Raw genomic sequence first — 12,510 nt, 5'->3', positions numbered from 1 at the left:
TCACTCTTGTTATCCTGTTTCTAAGGGCTTGTAAGGATGACCAATATATTTGAGCCTAATTCTATGTTCTAGCCCAAAGACATTTTCATGCCTGAAGCTACATTTTTGTTCTAAGGTAAGATTTAGATTCCTCAATGAAGTCCATTTCTTTATCCTTGACCAATGTCATATTCCTGTTGTAGTTGAGCATTTGAGACTTTTCGTCAATAATCAAATATTACCCATATTACTGGGATTCCTTATACTCTTCAAGGACAAGGTATTGTGGAACAGGATGAAGTGAGTGTTTTTCATTCTAAAAACCTAAAATCAAAGTAGTAAACATCATCTTGACCTCAATACAATCTTTGTGAATGCATTCTTCACATCCTTGTTCCTTAGGCTGTAAACAAGTGGATTCAACATGGGGATGATCATGGTGTAGAACACAGATGCAATTTTGTCAGTGTCCATGGAGTGACTGGAGCTGGGTTGCAAGTACATGAATATGATTGTTCCATAAAAAATGGAGACAGCTGTTAAATGTGAGGCACAAGTGGAGAGAGCTTTGCAATATCCTGCAGCTGAATGCATCTTTAGTATATTGGTAAAAATGAAAACATAAGATAGTAATATGAGTATAATTGCAAAAAATACATTGAAGCTGGCTACATAAACAAGAATCAGTTCATTAACATGTCTATCAGAGCAAGATATAATCATGACCGCCAAGACATCACAGAAAAAATGATGAACTGTATTAGACTCACAGAAGGAAAGACTTAAAGCATCCATAGTATAGATGGAAGCATTCAGCAAACCACAGATATAACAGCCAATGACTAAAGATGCACACACACGTTTTGTCATGGTGGTAGTATAATGTAGGGGCTTACACACTGCTGCATAGCGATCATAGGCCATGGCGACTAAAAGGTAGTTTTCCACATCGGCAAAGTTTGCAAAAAAGAACATCTGAGAGGCACAAGCATTATAAGACATGATCTTGTCTCCTGTAAGGATTCCAGCTATGACCTTTGGAGTAACTGTTGAAGAGTAACAAAAATCCACTAAGGACAGGTTACTTAGGAAAATGTACATGGGGGTATGAAGCCGAGAGTCCAAGAGAATCAACAGGATCAGCCCTAGGTTTCCTACAAAGGTGATGGTATAGATGAGGAGGAAGGTGATGAAGAGGGGAATCTGCAGTTGTGGGTCATTGGTGAGTCCAGCCAGGATGAACCATGCCACTTCTGTTCCATTCTCCATTAATGATATCAGTTAATCAACAGAAGGCCTTAATATTTTAGAAAGCAAAAAGAGTACAATAAGAAGCTAGAGAGATGATTTAGTGATTACAGCTCTGGCTGTCTATTCAAAAGGATCCAGCAACTTCATGGAAACTCATAACTGTCTGTACTCCAGTACCATGGGATCTGTCTGACATCTTTTTTATAGACATACATGTAGGCAAAGCACCTGTACACATAGAGTTAAGTTTTAAAAATGTTTAAGACTGGGATAATAACGGAATTGGAATCTATGAGATTTCAATTGACTTTCTACGAAAATAGAAATGATATAAATTCTGTAGCCACATGCAGACCATTTAGTAACTGTAAAAATTGTTTCTTTTAATGCGCCTATGTACCTGTTCTATTTTCCTAGACTGTTAATATTAACACTACTGTTCTTATCTTCCAAAGATAGTATAGAAACAGCCTGCTTTTTGTCAGTAGTGTGATGACTTTGATACATTATTACTTTCAAGGAAATTGTCAAGCACAAGAGATATAAATTCTCTGCATTTTAAAATAATACAACTAAATCTTTAATCCATTGAAAGGTATGCATCAAAATAATTTGACTTGATTTATAATGAATAATTTTTCTTTTGTTTAACCACAGTTGAGTTGTACTATATGTAGAAAGTTCTTCTTGGTCAATATATAATTTTTTCATTAAATATTAATTGAACAATTAATTCCTAACCTGACCATGAGGTGTTTCTTCTAAATGTTAGAAGGTTATGAATGTAGTAATGAGCTCTGAATTGCATTAAATATTTTTCCATGCAAATTTTCATGCTTTTAGTAAAGCATTTCTAGATACATTGGTAAACTATATTCAGAAGCATGAAGGTCTGATTAGGTCACAGAAGGTTTTAATATTAATCAGTATTGTTCAACACTGTAATTACAATTTTTATTGAGCTTGAAAGTATGTTGGAGAATGTTCAGCCTTAGAATTGATTTGGAGTAATGACATATCATTTAAAATATAGGGAGTTCGAATTCTAACAAGAGATATATACTGGATCACTCATTAACTACCCCCAAAGCACCTGTCTCCTCTAAACACCATTTGCCATCTACATTTGAAGACAGTAATGAAGCCTACCTTGTGATATTGCAAAAATTAAAAAGCATACCTAAGGCAGTATAATTTTGGCTGTTAACATGGCATAGTGCATGTTACTGATCATGATGTCATTGTTGTGTAATAATGGCATAGAAGGCTTTTATTCTGGGTAAATTTAAGTCCTGTGTTATTTCTCCAAATAGCCCTTTGTGTGTTTAGGTAACTGGTATTGCCTGTGCCTCTCACTCTAAGACTATGTATGCTGGTGATACTATTTCACAAAGACCATTCAGTATATCAACCAACAGTGAGAATAGAGATCAATATAGCTCAAGTTCCTAGGTTATGGTCTTTATTTAGTCTCAGATGTATGTAGTTCTTTCAGTCTCATGATTCTCAAACTTTCTTGTCTGGCTTAGCATATTTGGAAGGATATCTTCTCTAAAATAACCATTATTTGCTATCATCATTGTATTGAGCTTTTGCCCACTTTAGTTATGTAATATACCTTAAAAACATTTAAATGGCCAGTCTTATCTTATATAATCATTTTCAATACTGGCTACATTATTTAAAAATGGATATTGTGTGTGTCTGTGTGTGTGTGTTAGAAATGAAGTAATCTTTCTTAATTCATTCATAGGAAAATGTAAGATCTAAATTACATGAAATTACATGAAATTACATGAAATTCTCGATTTTTGAAAATACATGAGAATCACTCAGCTCAAGAGTTATGGATTCTATCCTACAAAGCCTGACCTGAGGTTATATGTTTCTAAATGTGATTGAGAGAGTACTCATTTATATCTAAGCATTCATCAGTGTGTACAGAAGACAATTTTATCTTCTAGATCTGCATGTTTCCTGATTGCTTCTTCTATCCAATTGAATGAATCACACATTGAACAACATAAAGGTACATTAACCAAATTACATTTTTTATTCTTCCTGAGAGGAAGTTATTAATATTTGAGTTATTAAACTTCCTACAGAATTTTACACTTAGATTCAGCATCTCAAAACTAATTTTAGAAGAATAACCTTTAGCCTTTAAACTGTTTTAGCCTTCAAAGCTATTTTTAAACCACTGTTTTCAAGTAACTCACAGTAGCTATACACAGTCCATTTATTGTATGGAATGATACGTCACATTGGTTTATAAGTAGACAGTTTAAAGTGGGGTATTATTTTACCCAGAATAGTTACTGTAATATCTTAAAATTCTACTATGTGATATTTCTCAAAACTTCTTCCAGCTGGTTGTTTTTAGGAAATGATCAATTTTACAGCTTGTATAAAGCAAGAGGTGTTCAGACTTACACACAGACAAAGGTCTGAATTCACCAAGCATTTTCCTTCTTCCCTTTGATCACTCACTTGCCTCCTTACCAGCAATGCACACTACAGGAATAAAGACAAGATTGTTTCTATCCCAGAGTTCACAAGTTATGTCTGTATAGAAAAAAAGGAATCTGTAAGGAAAATCCACGAAGCACTTGCTAGATAAAAGTCAATCAGTGTGTCATTTTATCTTTCTTTTTTCTCACCTTTCTTGAAGTCTCAGATCTAATATTCATGTTAGTCCAAAGTCCTGCATATGATAACAATGACTACAATTAATAACGTAAATGACATCTAATGGAGAATGACATGCACTGTGTCCCCTCATGTGCCACACTGTTATTTCAGAGACTAGTACTTGGAGGTGTGAGGAGAATTATAGACACTCAACTCTGGAGATTCCCCCAGAGTATAGCTGAAAATCAGCACACTGTCTTCTTAGGGAAAAAAATTAACCAGCCATGGGGACCAAGCTTCCTTTTGCATCATAGAAGTTTAAGTTCATTTTTAATAGGTAAATTAAAATACAAATTCATATATATTAATAAGGTTCCCTACAATGTTTCTACACATAACATACATTGTAAAATGCTAAAATATTCAAATTTCATTAAGTATACATATGTTCACAAGCACTGTTTATTTGTGTTAAAACTTTCAAAGTCCTTTCTTCTAACATTTTTTTATTTCTTCCAGCCTACCCAAAAATATACTGCATTATTTCTGTCTATAGTAACCCCTTTTTCCAAAAAGACATCTGAGCTTTCTGCTCCTCCTTAACTATAACTTCCTAAAATACCCAATGATCATTGATCATTCTTTATGAGCTGCCCATTGTACAACTCTATAGAATGTTCTGTGTTACATTTAACAAAACAGTCTACTTATTTCTACTGATTTCTAATACGTATTAAAGATTTAGTGTGTGTGTGTGTGTGTGTGTGTGTGTGTGTTTCTTCTCTTACTTGATTATGGAGTTAGTGTGTAGAAGTCTGAGAATACCTTACAGAAGTCAGTTCTCTCCTTCCCTCATGTGGAATAGGATTTAAACACATATCAGATTTCTAAAGAAGCTTCTTTATCCATTGAGCCTACTTACCCATTCTCTTTTATTAATTATTTATTATTGAGATTTGCAATTATTCTTTTCTTTTTCTCGTTTTAGATTTTTTAAAATTTATTCTTTAATCTTTTTCTACAGTCCAGACTTTATCCCCCTCCTGCTCCACCCTCCCACTGTTCTACATCCCACATCTTGTACCATCTCCAAGAGGATGTTCCCACTTTCCCACCCCACCAGACCACCCCATTCCCTGGAGCCCCAAGTCTCTCGAGACTTAGGAACATTTTCTCTGACTGATTCCAGACCCGGCAGTCCTTTGCTGTATATGTGTTGGGGTCCTCATATCAGCAGGAGTACGCTGTCTGGTTGATGGTTCAGTATCTGAGAGTTCCCAGGTTTCCAGCTTAGTTGACACTGCTGGTCTCCTATAGGGTCTCCTCTAAGTTTTCTAATTATTCTTATAGCACAAAAATGAACTCCTTTGCAGATACATAATTTTGACTATTTTTATCTAATAATTTAATGGTTTCTTGTTATTCTATGGAGTATTTACTTTACCTAGCAGGATCTTTCTACCTTGAGACAATCATATTTTTTATTTTGTTTTTATTTGTTTATATTTTCTTTGTGATATTCTGCAAAAAAAAAGAAAAAGCTCTCCATCCATTGCCATGTAATGCCTTCTAATGTCTACTGCATATTTTCCTCTAGTATTTTCATAGCTTGTGTCTTTAACTAGAGTTTCTTATTTATTTATTTATTTTTATTTATTTATTTATTTATTCATTCATCCATTCATTTATTATTAAACTTGTATTTGTATTTTTATTTTATGCTCTTTACATTTTTCTTCTTTATTAAATAATTTTATCTATTAATATTCCAAATATTCCCCAACTTCCTGGCCCCCACCTAGTTCTTCACACCCTCCTCTCTCTCCTTTACTTCTGAGTGTGCTCCCTCAACTCCAATTTCATACCTGCCAGCATCCTTTTCCCTAGGGCATCAACTTTCTAGGGGATTAAGCTAATTCTCTCCTACTGAGGCCAGACAAGGCAGTCCTTTGCTACATATGTGCTGGAGCCTTGGACCAGCCATGTATGTTTTCTGGTTGATGGCTTAACCTCTGAGAGTTCAGAGTGGTGCAGATTTATTTGTTGATGCTGTTGTTCTTTCTAGGATGTTGTAATCCTCTTCAGCTCCCTCAGTACTGCTCTTAACTCTTCCATAGGGGTTCAGGCAGGACCTCAGTTCAATGCTCGGGTGTAAATATCTGCATCTGTGTCAGTCAGCTGTGGGTAGAGCCTCTCAGAGGACAGCCATGCTAGACCTCTATCTCCAATCACAATATGGCATCAGTAACAGTGTCAGGCTGTGGTGAGTCCCAGGTTGGGCTAGTCACTGAATGGCCTTTCCTTCAGTTTCTGCTCCATTTTTGTCCCGTATTTCTTTTAGACAGTAACAATACTGCATCAAAAAAATTGAATAACAATGAACGTCTTTTGCCAATCTGTAGGTTGCTGTTTTATTGACAGTGTCCTTTGTCTTACAAACACTTTTCATTTTCAAGAGACCGCATTTGTCAATTGTTGACCTCAAACCCTAAGCCACTGGGTTCTGTTCACCAAATTTTCTCCTGTGCCAATGTGTTTGAAGCTATTTCCTATTCTATTAAATTCAGTGTATCTGGTTTTATGTTGAGACCCTTGATCCACCTGGACTTGAGTTTTGTACAAGATGATAAACATGGATCAATTTGTATTCTTTTACAAGTGGCTGCCAGTGATACCAGCTCCATTTGTTGAAGATGCTTTATTTTGTCCATTATATGATTTGCTTCTTTGTTAAATATTTTGTGTCTATAGATATGTGAGTTTATTTCTGGGTCTTCAGTTCTGTTCCACTGATTGATCTGTCTGTCTCTGTACTATCGACAATGTAGCTCTTATTTGAAGGTTTGGTAGAATTCTGCACTACAACTATCTATTCTTGGGCTTTTGTTTGTTTATTTGTTTGGGAGGTTTTGATGGCTGCTTCTACTTAGAGTTTATGGGAATGTTTAAATAGTTTACCCGATCTTCATTTGATATTAGTACATGGTATCTGTCTAGAAAATCATCTTTTTTCTGTACATTTTTGTTTTCTTGAGTATAGGCTCTTTTTAGTAATTCAAGATAGTACTGTTTTTGTTGCCGAGGCATGTTTCTTATAGGCAGCAACATGATGGATCTAGTTTTCATATCCAGTCTTTTAGCCTATTTCTGTTTATTGGGGAATTCTATCTGTTATGTTGAGGGTAATAAAGACCAATGGTTGTTACTTCATGTGTTTTGTTGTTGGGGGTGGTATCTCATGTGTGTGTGTGTGTGTGTGTGTGTGTGTGTATGTGACTCTGTATTTGGATTTCTTATTAGATGATTAATTTCTTGTGTTTCCTTGGGTGCAGTTACACTCTTTGTGTTGGAGTTTTTCTTGTAGTATCCTCTGTAGGGTCAGATTAGTAGATAGATATTACTTAAATTTGTTTTATTTTTTTCATGGAATATCTTGTTTTCTCCATCTATGGTTATTGAGAATTTTGCTGGATATAATAGGTTGGGCTAGCATCAGTGCTTTGGAAATCATCAGTCCAGCATCTTCTAGCTTTTAGCATCTCTTTTGAGACATCTGGTGTAATTCTGATAGGTCTGCCTTTATATGCTATATGAGCTTTTTTTCTTAAAACAGATTTTAATATTCTTTTTTTGCTTTCTGCATTTAGTGTTTGATTATTATATAGCTGGAGGATATTTTTTTCTGGTTCACTCTATTTGATAGTCTGTAGGTTTCCTGTACATTTGTGGACATCTCTTCTTTAGGTTAGAGAAGTTTATTCTATGATTTTGTTGAAGATATTTTCTGGCCCTTTGAACTGGGAATCTTTTCCCTATTCTATTCTTATTATTGTTACATTTGGTCTTTTAATTTGACCCAGACTTTTTTTGGATATTTTGGGTTTGTAACATCATATACTTTCTGTTTTCTTTGAGAGATTTGTCAATATTTTCTATGGTATTTTCTACACCTGAAATTCTCTATTCTATCTGTTGTATTCGGTTGTTGATGCTTGACTCTGTAGCTCTTGATATTTTCCTAGATTTTTCCATCTCCAAGGTTGCCTCCATATGTGCTTTCTTTATTGTTTCCATTTCCATTTTAAGTTCTTGGACCATTTTGTTCAATTCCTTTACCTGTTTGATTATATTTTCCTGTAATTCCTTAAGGGATTTGTTTGTCTTCTCTTTAAGAGTTCCTACCTATTTGTCTTTGTGTTTCCTTATTTCTTTAAGGGTGTTATTTCTATCTTCCTTAAAGGCCTTTATCATCTTCATGAGAAGGAATTTTATTCAGAATCTATCTTGCTTCCCAGATGTGTTAGGGCATCACCAGGGCTTGCTGCGGTGGGAGAACTGGGTTCTGATGCCACCAATTTACGTTGGCTTCTGTTGCATATGTTATTGTGCTTGCCTCTTGCCATCTGGTTATTTCTGATGTTAACTGGTCTGGGTGTCTTGAATTGGAGCTGTGTAACCTGAGTTATAGCAGCCCTCCTGAGAGGCAAGCAATGCTACCTCTGGTTATGGAAGGCCTCCACTGTCCCTGGATAGAGGAAGCTTCCTGTGTCCCTGTGTCCTTGTATCTCTGGTTAGGGAAGACCTCCTAGGAGACAGACTGGCTTTGCAGTTTGAGGGCAGGCATGTAGATCTGCCATAGGCTCATGTGGAGGTGTAGATAGGAAGGACAATGTGGCAGACAGAGAAAAATCTGTCAAAGAAAACAGTTGGGAAAGGGAAGCTAACCTGTTTGGCTCAGGAGCCTCAGGTCTGATGCAGGTGGGGAGAGAGTCATAGGGAGAATACAGGACCCCAGGGTTATCAAGCTACTCAGGGAAGCATGGCTTCATATGCACTTTAAAAACTCTATTTTAAATGCATTACCTACTTTTTCAAAGTGTATCTGTGTGTGTGTGTGTGTGTGTGTGTGTGTATTAAACATACTTAAGTTCAACCTACTAGGTCTGTATAATATTACTTGTATGCATGTTTCACAGCTATCTATTTGGTATTGATAAAATATTGAACCAATTGGTATGCTTTTTGGGTAAAATCTTGCTTTCAGAATTTGTTAGTAACTGTTGCTTAAAGTTCTTTGGGTAGGCTTGATGCCTTATAGGGTTCCCCCATCCACTTTCTGGTTTTTTATTGGATACTTTATTTATTTACATTTCAGATAATGCTCAGCAGAGCAGCATTCTTTAAATTCATATGCTCATTATGCAAAATTAAAGCATCCAGAGAGGTGTGAGAATTATGTCAAATATACTATATGTGTCTTTAAGCCTTTTTATAATTATAATGACTATCCTTGTAAATTTTAGAAGTTACATAAATACAAGGGTATTTGGTATGACACTCAAGATGATGATTCCTTACTCTTAAACTCTGAACTTCCTTCCATTAATTTGAATAGGACAAAGAGCATTAATTCAATGTTCCAAATGCCTATCTAAATCCTCTTGTATAGTCAACACATTAGTAACATTTTTTGCTAAATGATTAACAAAAGTAGCTGTCTTAAATTCTTGTGTCAAAGCAATTACAGAAGTAGTGGTGCTAGCAATTAATGTAATTAAAGCTGTTATACCAGGAATAATCAAGCCCACAACCCTCTAGTTTCTTCTTGAAGCTTGACTCACTTCTTCCTGTACTTGAAATCTGTTTTTTCAGAATACCAGGTTTCTGTAATTATTACGGCAATGAAACAACAGCTGGCTGATAGACCTCCATAACAGACATGTGAGGTTTCAATACACTACCACAATTAAAAGTGTACAGTCAATGCATCTTACATTGAATACTGTAGAAGAAACAAAAGTAATTTTAACTTGACAATTAAAAGTGCCTTAACACATGTACTACACTTGTTTGAAATTCAGATCCTGTCCCGACTTTATATCTTGCTAACATAACATCATGGAGAACTGCAGCAAACTTCCAAATATGTCTCTGAAACTGTCGAGAACCAGCCTTCCAAAGGAAGACTGTTATTTCCAATATTGGATTGCATTCTAGACCAGTCCATGGTTGAGTCTGAATAACTGGTCACATTTAAGAAAAATACAAGAGTCCTTATAACTTCTCTTTTTGATTTTCTTTTCCACAGTGTCTAAAAACTTGAGGCAAAGCTCCTTGTCACATCTGGAATATAGGTAAGCAAAGGTGGGTCAGAAACATATGTCCGACACAGCTTCTCATGATTAGTCTTTTAATAGGAAACAAAGTCTCCTATTTCTTACAATGACTGTGCATCTCTGATGTTACTTTCTGTAGGCTTTGCTCCTGTGGAAAAATTACCTGTTGGCTGCAATGGTCTATGATTGCTATGCAGCAATGTGTAAGCCACTACACTATGCTACCTTCATGACTACAGAAGTGTGTTTGTGTGTGTGTGTGTGTGTGTGTGTGTGTGTGTATGTGTGTGCATGTGTGTATAATCATAAGCTGTTATGTCTTTGGTTTCATGAATGCGTTTGTACTCACTGTAGATACATTCAGTCTCTACTTTTGTAAATCTAACCTGATCCACCATTTTTTTCTTTGTTTTGCCAGCCATTGTGTATATCTTTTGTTCTAATAGACATGTGAATGAACTGGTTACTGTTTATATAGCCAGGTCCAATACCTTTTTTGCTCCCTAATTATCTTACTGTCTTACATGATAATTTTTAATTTATATTCTTAAGATGTATTCAGGTACAAGATACCAGAAGGCTATATCCACCTGTGCCTCCCACGTCATTGCTGTTACTATAATTTATGAGACATTTTTCTTAATGTACTTATAGGCCAGTCACAGTCATGCAATGAACATTGATAAAATTGTATCTGTGTTTTATACTATAGACAGCCCTATGTTGAACCCTCTGGTCTATAGCTTGAGGAACAAGTTTGTCAAAGGAGCATTCAGAAAAATTGTTCTGATGCTTTTTGTTCATATCTTTAACATTTAGATATGAACACTCTCTAGATTAATTCTTACCTCTTTTTCTTCATGTACCGGGCTGCATTTAAAACTAATGATATTTTAAGTGACTGACTTTGACTTCTCCCTATATTTTGTACTGAAAAAAAAAAAGGAACATTATATTTAAATGCATAGCATGAATAAAGATGCTTTTCATATATTTGATTGTACTTTGTCAAAAACATTATTACCAATATTGACACAATTAATAATTTTCTTTGTATTTTCATTATGATTTACCATGATAGTTAATCCTCATTTTCACTAACACTTCTCTGAGTAATGTCATTAGATGTTTAATGAAAGTTTAACTATTATGGAATATTCACCCTCCCAATGGGACAACTTATGAGCTATGGACCTGTACTGGTTAAAAAAGAATACCAGAGCTATATACTAGAGAATATTTCTGCCTCTGTTGTACAAAAAGCTTATTTTTTCAGCAGAAAAATCCTACTTAAATAGACTTACTAAGCAATGTATTTCCTGGCCATGAGGAACACAGCCTCAAACACTGAGATTTACAGAAGAACAAAGAATTATGTAATGAAAACATTATTTAAATTCACAAATTCCGTCTGTTTTAGACATTAGCATTATTGGATCTCCTGATTTCATGATTTGCTCATTGTTCTTATGCTATTCCTGACTGCAAACACCTTGTCTTTAAAATCAACATAAATTGTATCACAAACTTTTATGTTCCTCAGCTTTCAGATAGCATGTAATGATACTGCTTAGGATTAAATCTCACTTTAACAACATAGTATTACTAATATCATATCTCTATTGATTTCCTGTGGATTTGTCTACTGCAGAATGCTAAAAATCTGATGTTTAAGAATCATGATCTATTTTCAGTGAATACATTAAAATGTAAATTCTATAAGTTAAAAAAATACATATCAATTCTATTATGTCTTACATTGAGATTTCATACATTTATTTATTTATTTATTTATTTATTTATTTATTTATATTCCAGATTTTTATACCACTCCTGGTCCACCCTCCAACTGTTCCATATTCCATACCTTCTCCCCATGCCCCTGTCTTCCCAAGGATGTTCCCACTACCCATCCCCAATCCCTCCAGACCTCTAAACTCCCTGAGGCCTCCAGTCTCTTGAGGGTTATGTGCATCTTCTCTGACTGAACCCAGACCAGGCAGTCTTCTGCTGTATATGTTGGGGACCTCATATCAGCTGGTGTATGCCACCTGGTTGGTGGTCCAGTATTTGAGAGATCTTGGGGCTTCAGGTTAATTAAAACTACTGGTCCTTCTACAGGGTCACCCTCCTTCTCAGCTTCTTTCAGATTTTCCCTAATTCAACCACAAGGGTCATCAGGTTCTGTCCATTGATTGGGTGTAAGTATGTGCATCTGACTCTTTCAGTTGCTTGTTGGGTTTTTTGGAGGGCAGTCACGATAGGTCCCTTTTTGTGAGCAGTCCATAGCCTCAGTAATAGTGTTAGGCCTTGGGACCTCCCCTTGAGCTGGATCCCTCTTTAGGCCTGTCATTGGACCTTCTTTTCTTCATCCTCTTTCCCATTTCCATCCATGCATTTCTTTCAGACAGGAACAAGTATGGTTCAGAATTTTGACTGTGGGATGGCAATTCCCTCCTTTACTTGATGCCCTGTCTTTCTATTGGAGGTGGAATCTACAAGTTCTCTCTCTACTGTCTTGCATTTCATCTAA

The 12,510-nt window shown here is 35.6% G+C and overlaps 1 protein-coding gene and 1 pseudogene across 1 annotated transcript; one reads left to right on the top strand and one right to left on the bottom strand.

Annotated features, from left to right (window-relative positions):
• Positions 1–324: 324 nt before the first annotated feature.
• On the bottom strand, positions 325–1,251 carry LOC114623435 (olfactory receptor 5B3-like). The gene has a single exon (XM_028770095.1). The coding sequence runs from the start codon at positions 1,246–1,248 to the stop codon at positions 325–327; it is 924 nt and encodes a 307-aa protein (XP_028625928.1). The 5' UTR covers positions 1,249–1,251.
• Positions 1,252–6,096: 4,845 nt separating this feature from the next.
• On the top strand, positions 6,097–10,796 carry LOC114623412 (annotated as a pseudogene).
• The last annotated feature ends 1,714 nt before the right edge of the window (positions 10,797–12,510 follow it).

This window comes from Grammomys surdaster, unplaced genomic scaffold (assembly GCF_004785775.1).
Source record: "Grammomys surdaster isolate TR1022 unplaced genomic scaffold, NIH_TR_1.0 198, whole genome shotgun sequence".
NCBI classification, from domain to species: Eukaryota; Metazoa; Chordata; class Mammalia; order Rodentia; family Muridae; genus Grammomys; species Grammomys surdaster.
Note: the sequence above shows the minus strand (reverse complement) of the source record. Positions and strands in the feature narration are given on the sequence as shown.

Coding starts and splice junctions, on each gene's coding strand:
- LOC114623435 (XM_028770095.1), bottom strand. CDS start 1,248: ATGGAGAATGGAACAGAAGTGGCATGGTTCATCCTGGCTGGACTCACC.